Raw genomic sequence first — 16,161 nt, 5'->3', positions numbered from 1 at the left:
TTAAATTTTATCCAAACTTTTTAAAGAAAAAACTGTAAATAAGAAATTAAACCATTTGTGATTTGGTGCTATGCAGTAAGTAATCAGAATTATGTGTAGTGTACATCTGTTCCTTGTGATAATTACTGAACTTCTTTGATTTTGCAAAATTTAAAACTATGGAACCAACTGATGATTCAACATAATGAAAACAGTATTGTCTTTCATCTGTATACATCCAAAAAATGTATGGGTCTGATAAAAAAGAAAGTGATAAACTTAATTTCTGCCAACGGATAAACACTGATTTGAACTTACAATCTATTTAGGATACTAAGAATTTATTATTCCTGGACATCTGGAATTAGTGAAAGACTTTTAAATTTGATTTTGTCTAGTAAACATTGTTCTCTTGCCTCTGTCAAAGAAGGCAGTATAACAAATTTGTATTTTTTTCCTTGTTTTTCCTTTGCTAGAAGCCAGTTGGTGTGGCTGTGTGGTTCTAGGTGCTTCAGTCTGGAACCACGCGACCGCTACGGTTGCAGGTTCGAATCCTGCCTCAGGCATGGATGTGTGTGATGTCCTTAGGTTAGTTGGGTTTAAGTAGTTTTAAGTTCTAGGAGACTGATGACCTCAGATACGTCCCATAGTGCTCAGAGCCATTTGAACCTTTGCTAGCAAATTTACTTTTTTTACTGAATATAGTGAACAATAAGTCAAAATTATGATATCTTTGTGAAGTAGTCTCTATCATTTGTCCGACATTCTTCTTTTGTTACCTTTCCTCCTCCTGGCCTTGGTCTGTTACGATGTATGCATCATATGAGTGAGAATAAGTAATTATTTTTGTTCAAGCTCTGACTCATGTCTTATTATTTATTACCACTAGTGTCTTTAATTTGCTATTGACAGGTTCCCAAGTGGAAATGTGGGTGAATAGTGTTGTATGAACCTGAAAAATTGGCTTAGGCAAATCTGTTTAGTCACCATTGTGGCCATCTTACTTAGATAAATAAAAATTGTAGAAATTTCTTAGAACCTCTATATTGTTTAATTAAAAAGTCTGACTGCCAAGTGCAAACCAAATTAGTGTACTTGAAATATTTCAATCTTTTGCGGGCTCAAAAATACGAAGCCAAGCCAGTTATTCTGAGAGAATAATATTTTGGGTCACACAAAATATCAGTCTGTCGAGTTTATGTCAATTTAATGTGCCCACTCATAAATAGGGAGACTTAAAACAATTACCAACAGACAAAAAGAAAACAATTACACCTTGCACCTTATCATCAACCACTTAGATTCTCTACACTGCTTTGCCATATGACCAAAATGAAGGCACATAAAACAAGTTGCAGATACAGTTTCAGCGCAAGTTGCAAAGGACTCAAGTAGGCTCACAACACTGCTCTTTACTGTTTGCCATGAAATTCAAACACATCATCCAGTTTTTCTGGTCTAAACAAAGTAACCCTCACTTCATGAGGACACTCGGTCTTGCACTCCATACCTGTCACACACATAAACAGTAACAAACAGTTTATTTATTCACCCCACTGTGCTAACACTGCAGATTGTGGTCCAAACATCACACTGCATGGACGTCACACCCTCTGCTGCCCACTGAAGGTGGCATCAGTATTGCTGACAACACTTTATAAATGAACTGCAGGGTAGAGCGGGGCAACTGCATTGTCAGGAGGCTGGGTGCTGTTGGGTGAGGCTGGATGGCAGGCTGAAAAGACCCAGGAAGAAGTAGCTGTCAAAATTAACACTTTATTTACAACTTATACACTGGTTCTGTGGCATGGTGGGGGCCGGCCGGAGTGGCTGTGCGGTTCTAAGCGCTACAGTCTGGAGCCGAGCGACCCCTACGGTCGCAGGCTCGAATCCTGCCTCGGGCATGGATGTGTGTGATGTCCTTAGGTTAGTCAGGTTTAATTAGTTCTATGTTCTAGGCGACTGATGACCTCAGATGATAAGTCGCATAGTGCTCAGAGCCATTTGATCCATTTTTTTGGCATGGTGGGGAGGTGATAGTGCACATACCCTACAAGAGTGGACCAGTAATTGGTCAGCTGGTGGCTAGCACCCATCCAGCTGGCTGCAACAAGTGCTGCCAACTTTGCTGATATCTGGACTCAGTGCTGGGCCGGCAGCTATGTTGTGTGAGCCACAACAGCAATGTCAGCAGCACATACTGGAATCTTGCAGAGGAGGCCCTTCTTCAGTGAATAACTGCACCCAGCTGGCCAAGATGAGTGACAAGAGGTATCGTCATAATGTTGATGGAAGACAGTGTCTGTGCCTGGGGTGCAGCCCACTGCCTCCTAGCAGGTGCTGGAGTGGACCAGCAGATCCACTGCACTGTGGGGCGAAGTCCATTGGACGGACTTTACAGGAGGCAGATACCCCAAGGGTAACTCAAACCCACAGCTGTGGCCAGTGAGTCCTTGTCACCTCCTTGTGTGGCTTAGCTCCTGTACCCTAGTGGACCTGTTACGCTGTGAATAAATCTGTTACAGAATCAGAGGTTATTTACACCTGATAAAAGCACACTTGTACTAATGCGCTGCTCCTGGTCATGTACTTCACAACACCATTGAAATGCCGATGATGGAGACATTATCTCAGCTCCACCATGCATTACCACTGTACTGACAAGTTATACTGAAAGAGCTAGCCCATCTCACAGTAATCTCATATACCAGCCACCATTGGCTAATGCAGAGTTGCACCACACCTTTCACAAATTTTGCTGTTAACCTGGTAGTGTTACTACACTTCTAAGCCTATATTCTTCCATAACTCTGTCTTCTGGTCTTTCCCAAATACCATTTTCAAATTATAAGGCTACAGATATACTGTATATGACATAACCAATCTATCCTTACTTATCTTTGCTCAGCTGTAGCAGCATAGATGGTGTGGGTGTTCCCCGTATTATGAGTGAGGTTAAGTTTTGGAACTGCCAATTTTGACATTTGATTGAGTCAGTCCATTCTGAGTGGATCATGAGCCAATGTGATGTGCATAAATGGGAGTATGAGTGTACTAATTGGAGATAGGGATTAATTTGGTTTTGTACAAAAGAATATCTAATAGTACAGCAACTGTATCTCTTACAAATGGAAATGGCTAACTCCGAAGAAGTTATGAAATATATTTGATTTTGATTGTGGCGTGAATGGTGATTAGGCATTGTAGGAACATTCTTCTTGAGCCTAAAGAACGATAAAGTCAGTGTTTATTTAAACAGTGCCTAACTGAAGAAAGACTTTCTATCACATTTTATTATTTTAGTGGGGAATGATGTATAGAAATAGCAGAAGTTTTGATATGGCACTTGTCAGTAGGCTCACGGTTAGCAACTCTAGTAGTTTGATGTGTGTACCTTGGGTGTAAACCTGTCCTTCTGTGGAGTGGCAGGTATGATTACATAGTTTGTTATTTAGCTTATAAGTTGAAATTTTTTATAGTCTTTTGCAGTTTTTGGATACCACAGCCTTTTACAAGGGCCTAAAAACTATTTGTGTTAACAGAAAAAAGCAATGGATAAAATACTGTTTATAGTCTCCAGTCCACAGGTCCACTATTCAGTTCACTGAAACTGAAATAACATGTTCTAATCCTATAAGATTGCAATAGATCAAGGAAAACTGCTGTATAATTAATCAGTATAGTGTGTGTAAATTTCACATGAATAAATATCAGTTCTGAAAATCATTAAAGCTTGTCTTTTCATGCTCAGCACTTGACACAATTCAGAGGTGATTTGGATTCACTGTTACCATTTATGGAAAGTTAATTGATGATCTTAAAATTGGAAGATAATCTTGGACACTTTCCACTCGGTTTTCTGTAATATTGTTGGTGGCATACAAAACAGAACACTGAGAACAAAACAGCTTTCCAAATAAATTCCTGCTCCAAATATGTTCACCTTTACTCAGTTTCACAATATGTCATTCAACTGAAACACACTAATTTCTATCATCATTAAAGTAACCTGAGGCTTAAATGGCCACTGTCATGGACAGAATTGTAGCACATTTTGTAGTGGAGTGTTGGGCCTGGATTTAGAGGCGTCCAGGCCCCTGGGGCAACAAAGGAGTGGAGGGCTCTAATCATTTTTTAAATAGATTCAACAATTTTTTTTCTTTTGAGTTTTTCAGTAATTTATTGCGAGAAAAAATAATAATATGACAAAATAAAATGAAATATAAGAAATTAACTAAATTAAGATATGACATTAATGAATGGAACCTTGCAAAGTGTTTTTGATGAATAATTGTTGATGATTTTGCAAAAATCCAGCATCCAAAATCATTCACACTCAGTGCTGATAAGGGATGACTTCGATAGGTGATTCTACTTCAACACAGTTTTTTATAATTTACATTTTTTAAAATGAGTGCTCTCCAGTGCAATTCAAGAGCATCAAAACTAAGTGCATTCTCAGTGTAACTTCAATGTTTGAGAATATAGCTCTGAAACTTTGGCTGTCAATAATTTGATAGTAGAACAGCTCCTTAAGTTACTTGAATAGTGATATTTGAAACCAACAGCTGTATTGTAATTGAACATCATTTATTCAAAACATGCTACCAGTTTCAGTGCCAAAAAGTGTCATCTCCAGGCCCCAAGTGTAATCTGCCATCAGTGTATGAATTACAATGACAAGTGCCAATGATGTTTTCAGATGGAAATATACAACTTATTTAGCCTGTTACACCAGCATATACAACCAACAAAATCGAGTTCAATGGTTGTTGGTTGCACTCGCTGGCATAACATGCTTAATAAGTTGTATTGTTTCCATTTGAAGACTCCATTAGTGGTTCATACATTCATGGCAGATTATACTTGGGGGCTTCAAGATGACACTTTTTGGCTTTCTGGCACCAAAAGTGGTAGCATGTTTTGAGTAAATGAGATTGGATTACAAAACAGCTGTTGATTTCAATTATCATTATTCAAGTACTTCACATTGAACTGCTGTCCCACTGTCCCCAATGGATTGACAAAGGCTCTTTACATTGGTCTTTTTGATACTCCTTTTTGTATAAATGTATCAGTGATGTAAATTGAACCAAATCATTATGAAGATTAGGTTCTAAATCATCTTTGTAAACTTTCACCAATTCTTCTGAAGCAGCATACAAATATGCAGTGTCCCTCTCCTCTAAGTAATTCAGAAATCCAAATCTCAAATGGACAGCATCACATGCATCCAGTCTTTCAGTAAGAGAAGCACATAGCTGACTGATCACTGGGGTAAAATCTGACACTTTAAATATCTATTTTGGTGACAAGTTAGTGCTAGCCTCTTGCACTGTCATATAACGTAGCAGATTGAACTTCACATTTTTTGTTCTGTTACATGATTGTATGTATTGGTTAGTACTTGATAATCCTTTAGCTGCTTCTTTATATTTATCAAACTTGTCTCTTTTGGATTCAACAAATTATTTTGATGACCCCATTGTGTACATGGGAGAGTCAAGAATCATTTTTGTGTCCTGCAACATCTGGTTTATAGTACTGAATGTCTCTAAAAGTTTATTCCAAACAGTAACAAATAGAGCATTTTTGAGACCACTCACATTTTCAAAAAGATGTCTTGCTTCATTTATTACAGCATCTTTTTTCTCCTTATCGCCGGCTGAAGTGGCCGTGCGGTTAAAGGCGCTGCAGTCTGGAACCGCAAGACCGCTACGGTCGCAGGTTCGAATCCTGCCTCGGGCATGGATGTTTGTGATGTCCTTAGGTTAGTTAGGTTTAACTAGTTCTAAGTTCTAGGGGACTAATGACCTCAGCAGTTGAGTCCCATAGTGCTCAGAGCCATTTTTTTCTCCTTATCAGAAGATATGTTGCTCACAACTTCTTTCATTTTGGAATAACCATTGACAATGGCTTTCATAGCTTCGGCTAGACAAGACCAGTGAGTATTACTAAACTTTCTCGACTCATAAAACTGTCTGTTCTTTATTCTGTGATAATTTTTCAATTACAATTCGCTATCATTCTGTATTTGCTGTCAGAAATTCTGAATGAAATCAAAGTTTTGAGCAGCAGATGGGCAAGAGTTTTGCAGCTGCCTTTCCAACTAAATAAAGAGAATGACCACAACATGGTACAAGCTTCAGTATACAATTTTTTTTTAATATTAAAGTTTGCATCTGTATGTGTTTGCCACCCATATTTGCAGCATTGTCATATGATTGGCTGTGGCAATTGAGTATGTCAATTTGATATTCACTTTAAAGTTTTAGTAAAGTGTTTGCTGTGGCTTCACCAGTACAGCTGCAGATCAGAAATCTTCCCTTTGTCATTGATCCTTCAGTACATCAAACAAATATAGTCAGTTAGTTGATACAAGACCTCTTGGGCATTGAGTCCACAGACATTGAATAATACTCAGATTTTTTAATTCACTATATTACTTCATAGAGGACTTTATAACCCAAGGAACTGAACAGGTTTCACAAATCACATTTTAGTTTAGTTTAGTTACATCATGTTCTGTAGATCATTTTCACGATTATTTCATCAATATGATGTGGAGCAAGTCAGATTACAAGAGATATATATACACACATGAACAGTGCAAATATTAATATTACTGAAATTTTTAGTTCTACACATGCAGTTACATTTAGAGGTACAATTTTTTAAAGTCTTCCATGGAGTAGAAACAGTTCTCCAAAAGAAATGATTTTAAGGTAGATTTAATAAAACTTGATCTGCTACCTGCTAGACACTTTATGTTGTTGGGAAAATGATCAAAGATTTTTGTTGCTGAATAATGTACTCCTTTTTGAGCAACTGACAGCTTCAATAACAGATAGGAAAGGTCATTTTTCCCTCTTGGGTTGTATGTATGAACATCACTGTTCTTCATGAATTGAGATGGATTATTTATAACAAATTTCATTAGCGAATATATGTACTCTGATGATGCAGTTAAAAAACCTAACTCCTTGAATAGGTGCCTACATGACGTCCTTGGGTGAGCACCTCTAATTATTCTCAATGCTCTCTTTTGTGCAACCAATACTTTATGTCTAAGTGGTGAGTTACCTCAGAAAACTATTCCATAAGACATTATTGAGTGGAAATATGTAAAGTACTTTAGGAAGCTGATCTGTTTGTTACCGAGACTAGCGATTATACGAAGAGCGAAAGAAGCTAACTTAATTGTTTGAGAAGCTCAATAATATGCTTCTTCCAGTTCAAGTTATCATCAATGTGAACACCCAAAAATTTGGAGAAATCTACCATGTTAGTTGAGCCCTGTTCATATGCTACATCAATTGTCAGTATGACTCTGTTCGGTGCACAGGACTTGATGTAGTGAGTTTTTTCAAAATTAAGAGAGAGTCCATTTTCTGAGAACCACATAATTCTTTGAAAGACATCCTTAACAATATCTTCAACTGCTTTTACTGAAATGGGATTTATTATAACACTCATGTCATCTGCAAAAAGTACTACTTCTGCTTGCTGAACGTTAAGCGAGAGGTCATTCACATGAATAAGGAACAGCAGAGGACCCAAAATTGAACCCTGTGGGACTCCCTTAGTGATAATGCCCCATACACTAGAATTTACCAACCTCCCAACATTATTTGTATTATTCAGCACAACGTTTTGCTTTCTGTTCGTTAAGTATGATTCAAACCAGCTGTGCGTATAGTCTTCAGTTTCATAAAACCTGAGTTTTTCTAAGAGTTTGACATAATCCACACAGTCAAATGCCTTGGAAAGATCACAAAAAATACCAGCTGGCGATAATTTGGCATTTAGGGCTTGTATATTTGATGGGTAAATGTGTAGATAGCATTCTCAGTCTAGTAACCCTTCCGGAATCCGAACTGTGACATACTGAGTAAATTATTTTCACTTAAATGTGAGACTACTTATGAATACATAACTTTTTGAATATTTTAGAAAATGAAGTTAGCAATGAGATTGGTCTATAAATATTTAAGTCATTCTTGTCCCCTTTCTTATGAAGGGGTTTGACAATTGTGTATTTCAATCTGTCTGGAAAAATTCCCTGTGCCAGTGAAGACTCCACTTATTAAATTAGAACAACACTTCAAAATTCTGTTAGAGTCCCCATCAACACCACATGAGCTCCTGTTTTTCAGTATATTTATAGTTCCCTTACTTTCAGTGGAGGATGTTGGTGCTATTTCTAAAGGCTTAAAGTCCTGGGGAATGACATTTTTAACATATTTTTTTGCTTCTTCAACTGAACCCTTTAACCCTATTTTTGCTGCTACATTCAGAAAGTGATTGTTAAAAATACTTGCAACTCATGAATTATCACACGAAAGGTAATTGACATGACCACTCCCTCTGTCTGTGCTTTTGAACGGGTTGCGAGGTGCAGTTCATACTCAGTTAACAATTCCAAAATACTGAGGAAATTTCCATTTCCAGTGAACCAGTTATTTCATCATCACTTTGGAAAGCTAATCCACATTCAGTAATGCATGTAACAGTTCTAACGATAATTCTGAGGATTTTTTGATAATACTGGATTTGTCGTGCCTCTTGTATTGCTAGCTCCTGAGACTTTTCCCAGTTGCACTAAAGTGAGCCTTTGAAATTTCATGTTTGTGTAGATGATCAGATGCATGTTTGTTGTCACAAAAGTCTTCCCCACTTAATTTCCTGTTATGATTTTCATGCATAGCAATATATTCTATCTGTAGTTGGAGAAAAACAAAGCCAAAATCAGCTGACAGTTTCTTGCTTTTGATTCCAGCATGTGAACACATTGTTTGAATATTCCTGAACAAAGTTTAGATTATCTTGCCATGACCTTGTAGAACTGAATTCTGCAAAGATAATTCATGACAATTTTTATGTTGTATAGAACCTTTTCCTGTCTAATATTTGATCATTTCTTCTGTAATAACGTCAGGCCAAAGACCACTGTCATATCTGGAACCACAAAGTTCTGCTTGCTCTTGATTCTGATTACAGGTTTTCAATGATTCTGCCATGTCACCTGATGCAACAGATGGATTATCTTGAATACTATTGACCAAATCTCCATCTACTCTTGAATCTTGTCTTGTATTTTTAGGATCTTGTGGAACTTCTTGTTTGGTTGATGTGATAAAATAAAGGTAAAATAAAAGGTCAAATTGGGTGTTTTAGTTAAAGATTCTTCAAATTTCTTGTATGCTCTGTTTTTGTTTTCCTCTTCTGGCAACCACTAGTGAATACTCAAGCAGTTTTTTGATGATCACCCATGTATCCACTATAAAAGAAAATTTGAGTCTCAGCCATTGAAAAAACATGCAACTACTGAAGGAAAGTCCTTAACCAGTAAGGAAATAGTTGAAGAAAATCCATACTTAATCAGAATCTAAAAATTAGCAAACTAAGTTAAAAGAGATGGTATATGGAATTGTGAGGAAACAAAAAGGTGTTATGATTGCACATAAAAAATGAAAAGAATAGAAAAGCTCTACACTAAAACCTATTCAGTTATGGAATTTATATTGCAAATCACAATATGAATATAAAAATATTTATATGCGTCCATACACATTCAGAAGGACATGATTTAAAAGGATTTATATTTGTTACACAATGTTCATAGACTCTTAGACTCACTTAAAACAATGTAACATGAAACCCTAGATTTCAGGGATCTGCTGCTGCAAGCACACCATGAGGTGGACACCTGTTAATGCAGTGACTGACAGTGCATGCAAAAACAGATACAGACAGGCAATTGTTTCTTCTCATTATAAGATGGTGAACACAAATAAAAATGACCCTTTGAGTTGCCGACAGGCACAACGAAAAGACTGCGACACAAGTAGCTATCAGCCAGAGCCTTCTGCAGAGAGAAGACACACACACATTCACACAAGCAAGCGCACCTCATGTACATTCAGCCAGCACCACCAGCATATCCGACCAGTTGAGGAAGGCTTTTGCTGATAGCTACATGTGTGACAGTCTTTTCGTTGTGCCTGTCCACAAATCAGCAGGTTATCTTTGCGGTGAGTAACACACTATCCTATTCTTATTATTGTTGTTATTCCAGCCTGGAGTTTCCATTGTTTGAACACAAATAAATAATAATATGCAGTCAATTAATATTGTGTGACTATCAAAGAAATTAATGATTTATTTATTTCATATTTCTTTTGTGCAGTAAGGTATGTGAGTAATTGATTCAATTCCGTTGTTTCCAAAAAGGTTTTTTTGCATATCTAACTACATGTACAAAATAGATTTGTATTACTGTCAACAATACCTTCAAGTTAGTAGTAGAATACTCTCCAAGTTTGCCACTGGCAGTCTCATGAAAATGTTGATGGAAAATAGTACCTGCTTATCAGGGCTGCTTGGAATAATAAAGATTTACAGAGTAAAGTAGTTAGAGAACCACAGATAAATTGTTTTTCACCTGATCTGATCCCATCTCATATGATTTGTGGTTGTTAAACTATAAAATGAAAAAGTTATTGGAACAAATTCCATACTAGTATAAAAATCAATCAAATAGCTATAGTATTAATGCTGTGCTGTAGGCCAAATAAACTGAGTTTTTTCCCCAAATATAATTTTGCATATTATTTGATAGCATTATAAAATTTGTGGGTTGTGGGGGCTTCCCTCTTGTGGAGGCCCCGTGGCTGTAGTCCTTGTTGCTGTCCCATAACTCTGGCCATGGCAGAATGTAGCACTTTTCCAAATGACTGACAATGATACAACAACTTTTTAGATTAATATGCCTCATTCTTTTATATGTTTGATATGGATGCCAAAGGAAGCACTTGCTCCAAAATCTCTACCAGCTTTGGCAGCAGTGTCCAGTCAACACCCATATTTATCTCATTGTTAGTGATCCCAATTTTTCTCTGTCAGTCTGTACTTTATTTATGTTCTATAAAATGCTCACCCCAATAAATATTAAATTTTGAATTCCAGAATTTTTCAAGTGGAACTGAGGGCAGATAGTGGCCACTAAACTGTCTGTTTTCATTTGTGTACTTTTGTAAAATCACATTATCTTGAAACTTGGTGCAGTTTCATTATTATATCTAATAAATATAGTGCAGTCATCTTGGCGTCATAGATTAATAAAAAAGGTAGGATAATCTAAATTGTTTTACAAAATTTAGGTCCAAAAACTGTTTGTTTCTTAATACAGTAGAAGCCTGATATAATGCAGTTGTTGGGGTCATGATTTACTATGGCATTATAGAGTTCCTGTGGTACATTGGAAGTAAGACATGTAGTGACAAACTGCACATAGAAAGTTAGGAAGAACACGTAATGCAATATTATACATACTGTGCTATACTGTATCTAAATTTAAAAAAAAAAAAAAAAAAAAAAAAAAAAATGTTAAAACATTTCAGAAACTTGCCAAATAGGACACAGCAATTAGATAAACTTCTTTCAAACATCAACCATACAATATCATGAGTTTCTATACAGTATATATAGCTCACTATCAAATACAGCGTGATAATTTACAATACTGCCTGCAGGCTACAACATGTCATTATTCTATTACTTTAAAGTAGTCAGTTAGCTTTATATGGTTGATCACTTACAAAGTTTCTTAAGTATGTAATGTTTTATGCACATCAGGTGCAACAACTCACTTTGGTTTGGTTCTCTTTGTTGCTCCATCCATATAATGACTTTATTTATATTATCCAATATTTTGCATGTAATGGGAACATTATCTATACTTTCTTCTTCAACTTCATCATTCACATCCTAGATTGCTTCATTATTCTCATTTCCAGCAGACTCAATATGTCCTTATCATTTGTGAACTCTGAAATCAGTTTTTGATTGTGAATCACTACCCAGTGGTTGAAGGCTTCAAAATCACTATTGCACTGTAGAATATCACATGCAGACTAAATGCCGCTAAAGTGTTAATCTGTTGCATTTTCCTCAATGAAACACTTATTTCAGTAATTCCTAATAGTGTTCGAACTGATGCTTAGCCATGCCAGGCCTACTGAATACACAACGCACTTAAGATTAACAGATTTCAAAAACTTTTCCATTTCCTCTTCTGAATTTACTGCTGAAAAAAGCAATTCATGGCATTAATGAACCTTAAATGCTCATATGTTGCCATGATCCAGCAGCTGGATTAATGCTGTCATATGTTTTGGCAAATACAAAGTTTTTATTTTTCCGTCCCTGATTGCAACACATCAGCATATGCATGAGCTGGAGATTGATCAAGGTTTATTAGAGCTTCTTCTCTCAGCTTAAGTGAATGTAGGTGCTTTCTCATTGATGGAACAAACTCCAGTTGAAACCAATTGGTAAAAAAGTCTCATACTATCCAAGCATTCTTTGAATGCCTGTTAGTGAATTGTAATGATGACATGTTTACTTATTTGTTACTCTGTCTTTATTCATTTTCAAACCCATCTTACTACCTGACTTTTTTTGTATCGAAAGTTCTAGTTGGAAGCAATCTATAATAAAGAGTAATTTCATCACAGTTATACACTTGATGATCATTTAAAAGTTCATCTACTACCAATTTGTGTAGAATTTCAGGAAACTGTGAAGCAGATTTACTGTCACAAGACCTAGCTTCTCCTTCAATGGTTATTTGGCAAACTCCCTGGCGACGTTTCCACCTTGAAAAACTGTCCGTTGGAAGCTATAAAATCTGTGTTGCCATGGAAATCAAAAGGAAATTTTTCAGCTTCGGCTGTAATAATTGGCTTGGAAAGTGACATCCTTCACTTCTCTTTATTAAAAATCACCTATAAATGCACTTGTCAAGTTCACTGTTTTTTGTTACTTTAGTCCTCTGTTTATCCATTCTCACACCACTTCTACATCTACATCTATACTCCGCGAGCCACCTTACAGTGTGTGGCGGAGGGTACTTATTGTACCACTATCTGATCCCCCCTTCCCTGTTCCATTCACGAATTGTGCGTGGGAAGAACGACTGCTTGTAAGTCTCCGTATTTGCTCTAATTTCTCGGATCTTTTCGTTGTGATCATTACGCGAGATATATGTGGGCGGTAGTAATATGTTGCCCATCTCTTCCCGGAATGTGCTCTCTCGTAATTTCGATAATAAACCTCTCCGTATTGCGTAACGCCTTTCTTGAAGTGTCTGCCACTGGAGCTTGTTCAGCATCTCCGTAACACTCTCGCGCTGACTAAATGTCCCCATGACGAATCGCGCTGCTTTTCGCTGGATCATGTCTATCTCTTCTATTAATCCAACCTGGTAAGGGTCCCATACTGATGAGCAATACTCAAGAATCGGATGAACAAGCGTTTTGTAAGCTAATTCTTTCGTCGATGAGTCACATTTTCTTAGAATTCTTCCTATGAATCTCAACCTGGCGCCTGCTTTTCCCACTATTTGTTTTATGTGATCATTCCACTTCAGATCGCTCCGGATAGTAACTCCTAAGTATTTTACGGTCATTACCGCTTCCAATGATTTACCACCTATGGCATAATCGTACTGGAATGGATTTCTGCCCCTATGTATGCGCATTATATTACATTTATCTACGTTTAGGGAAAGCTGCCAGCTGTCGCACCATGCATTAATCCTCTGCAGGTCCTCCTGGAGTACGTACGAGTCTTCTGATGTTGCTACTTTCTTGTAGACAACCGTGTCATCTGCAAATAGCCTCATGGAGCTACCGATGTTGTCAACTAAGTCATTTATGTATATTGTAAACAATAAAGGTCCTATCACGCTTCCCTGCGGTACTCCCGAAATTACCTCTACATCTGCAGATTTTGAACCGTTAAGAATGACATGTTGTGTTCTTTCTTCTAGGAAATCCTGAATCCAATCACAAACCTGGTCCGATATTCCGTAAGCTCGTATTTTTTTCACTAAACGTAAGTGCGGAACCGTATCAAATGCCTTCCTGAAGTCCAGGAATACGGCATCAATCTGCTCGCCAGTGTCTACGGCACTGTGAATTTCTTGGGCAAATAGGGCGAGCTGAGTTTCACATGATCTCTGTTTGCGGAATCCATGTTGGTTATGATGAAGGAGATTTGTATTATCTAAGAACGTCATAATACGAGAACACAAAACATGTTCCATTATTCTACAACAGATTGACGTAAGCGAAATAGGCCTATAATTATTCGCATCTGATTTATGACCCTTCTTGAAAATGGGAACGACCTGCGCTTTCTTCCAGTCGCTAGGTACTTTACGTTCTTCCAGCGATCTACGATAAATTGCTGATAGAAAGGGGGCAAGTTCTTTAGCATAATCACTGTAGAATCTTAAGGGTATCTCGTCTGGTCCGGATGCTTTTCCGCTACTAAGTGATAGCAGTTGTTTTTCAATTCCGATATCGTTTATTTCAATATTTTCCATTTTGGCGTCCGTGCGACGGCTGAAGTCAGGGACCGTGTTACGATTTTCCGCAGTGAACAGTTTCGGAACACTGAATTCAGTATTTCTGCCTTTCTTCGGTCGTCCTCTGTTTCGGTGCCATCGTGGTACGAGTGACTGAATAGGGGATTTAGATCCGCTTACCGATTTTACATATGACCAAAACTTTTTAGGGTTCTTGTTTAGATTGTTTGCCAATGTTTTATGTTCGCATTCGTTGAATGCTTCTCTCATTGCTCTCTTTACGCTCTTTTTTGCTTCGTTCAGCTTTTCCTTATCAGCTATGATTTGACTACTCTTAAACCTATGATGAAGCTTTCTTTGTTTCCGTAGTACCTTTCGTACATGATTGTTATACCACGGTGGATCTTTCCCCTCGCTTTGGACCTTAGTCGGTACGAACTTATCTAAGGCGTACTGGACGATGTTTCTGAATTTTTTCCATTTTTGTTCCACATCCTCTTCCTCAGAAATGAATGTTTGATGGTGGTCACTCAGATATTCTGCGATTTGTGCCCTATCACTCTTGTTAAGCAAATATATTTTCCTTCCTTTCTTGGCATTTCTTATTACACTTGTAGTCATTTATGCAACCACTGACTTATGATCACTGATACCCTCTTCTACATTCACGGAGTCGAAAAGTTCCGGTCTATTTGTTGCTATGAGGTCTAAAACGTTAGCTTCACGAGTTGGTTCTCTAACTATCTGCTCGAAGTAATTCTCGGACAAGGCAGTCAGGATAATGTCACAAGAGTCTCTGTCCCTGGCTCCAGTTCTGATTGTGTGACTATCCCATTCTATACCTGGTAGATTGAAGTCTCCCCCTATTACAATAGTATGATCACGAAACTTCTTCACGACGTTCTGCAGGTTCTCTCTGAGGCGCTCAACTACTACGGTTGCTGATGCAGGTGGTCTATAGAAGCATCCGACTATCATATCTGACCCACCTTTGATACTTAACTTAACCCGGATTATTTCACATTCGCATTCGCTAATAACTTCACTGGATATTATTGAATTCTTTACTGCTATAAATACTCCTCCACCATTGGCGTTTATCCTATCCTTGCGGTATATATTCCATTCTGTGTCTAGGATTTCGTTACTGTTCACTTCCGGTTTTAACCAACTTTCCGTTCCTAATACTATATGCACACTATTTCCTTCAATAAGAGATACTAATTCAGGAACCTTGCCCTGGATACTCCTGCAGTTTACCAATATTACGTTAACTTTTCCTGTTTTTGGTCTCTGAGGACGGACGTTCTTTATCAACGATGATAATGTCCTCTCTGGTAAGCCGTCAGGTATTTTATCGTTTCGCCCAAGGGGGGGTCCCTCTAACCACACTTTCAACTGTGTTTATAAAACTTCAAAGTTTATTCTCTTTGTAGTGGCGTAACATCTCTGACTCTGTATATGAGGATCGCTGCCCTACAAGGCGATAGGAGTTAGTATGCCCTGTAGGTTCGTAACGCTTACACGTGTTGTGTGTATGTGCTTACTAATAACTAGTGAGGGAATCTTATCGCTATGCTGTGTCACTATTCTGCTATCACACTGCCAGTACCCCATTCTGTTTTGTCATCCATCTGCCAATGGACCAAGGGATCAAGGTTTACATCACCTTTCAGTACCTGTGCATTCTGTTTAACCAAATCCTATTTCAACCGTTTTGACTAAACGCGAGTTCCATGACAGACTGTGATGTCGCTCATATCCCAGCCACACTGAGCATTACTACTGACTCACTTTTGGTCCAGCAC

At 37.7% G+C, this 16,161-nt stretch overlaps 1 protein-coding gene across 1 annotated transcript in view; it reads left to right on the top strand.

The window, feature by feature from the left end:
• Positions 1–15,843, top strand: part of LOC124593920 (neurogenic locus notch homolog protein 1-like) — a 73,113-nt gene extending 57,270 nt beyond the window's left edge. Inside the window, exon 3 of the mRNA XM_047132270.1 lies at positions 15,790–15,843. Coding sequence (XP_046988226.1) covers positions 15,790–15,843 — 54 coding nt within the window. The remainder of the gene's footprint in view (positions 1–15,789) is intronic.
• Positions 15,844–16,161: the final 318 nt, after the last annotated feature.

This window comes from Schistocerca americana, chromosome 2, assembly GCF_021461395.2.
Source record: "Schistocerca americana isolate TAMUIC-IGC-003095 chromosome 2, iqSchAmer2.1, whole genome shotgun sequence".
In the NCBI taxonomy this organism is placed as follows: Eukaryota; Metazoa; Arthropoda; class Insecta; order Orthoptera; family Acrididae; genus Schistocerca; species Schistocerca americana.
The sequence above is the reverse complement of the archived record's forward strand: the minus strand, read 5'-3'. Positions and strand labels throughout refer to the sequence as shown.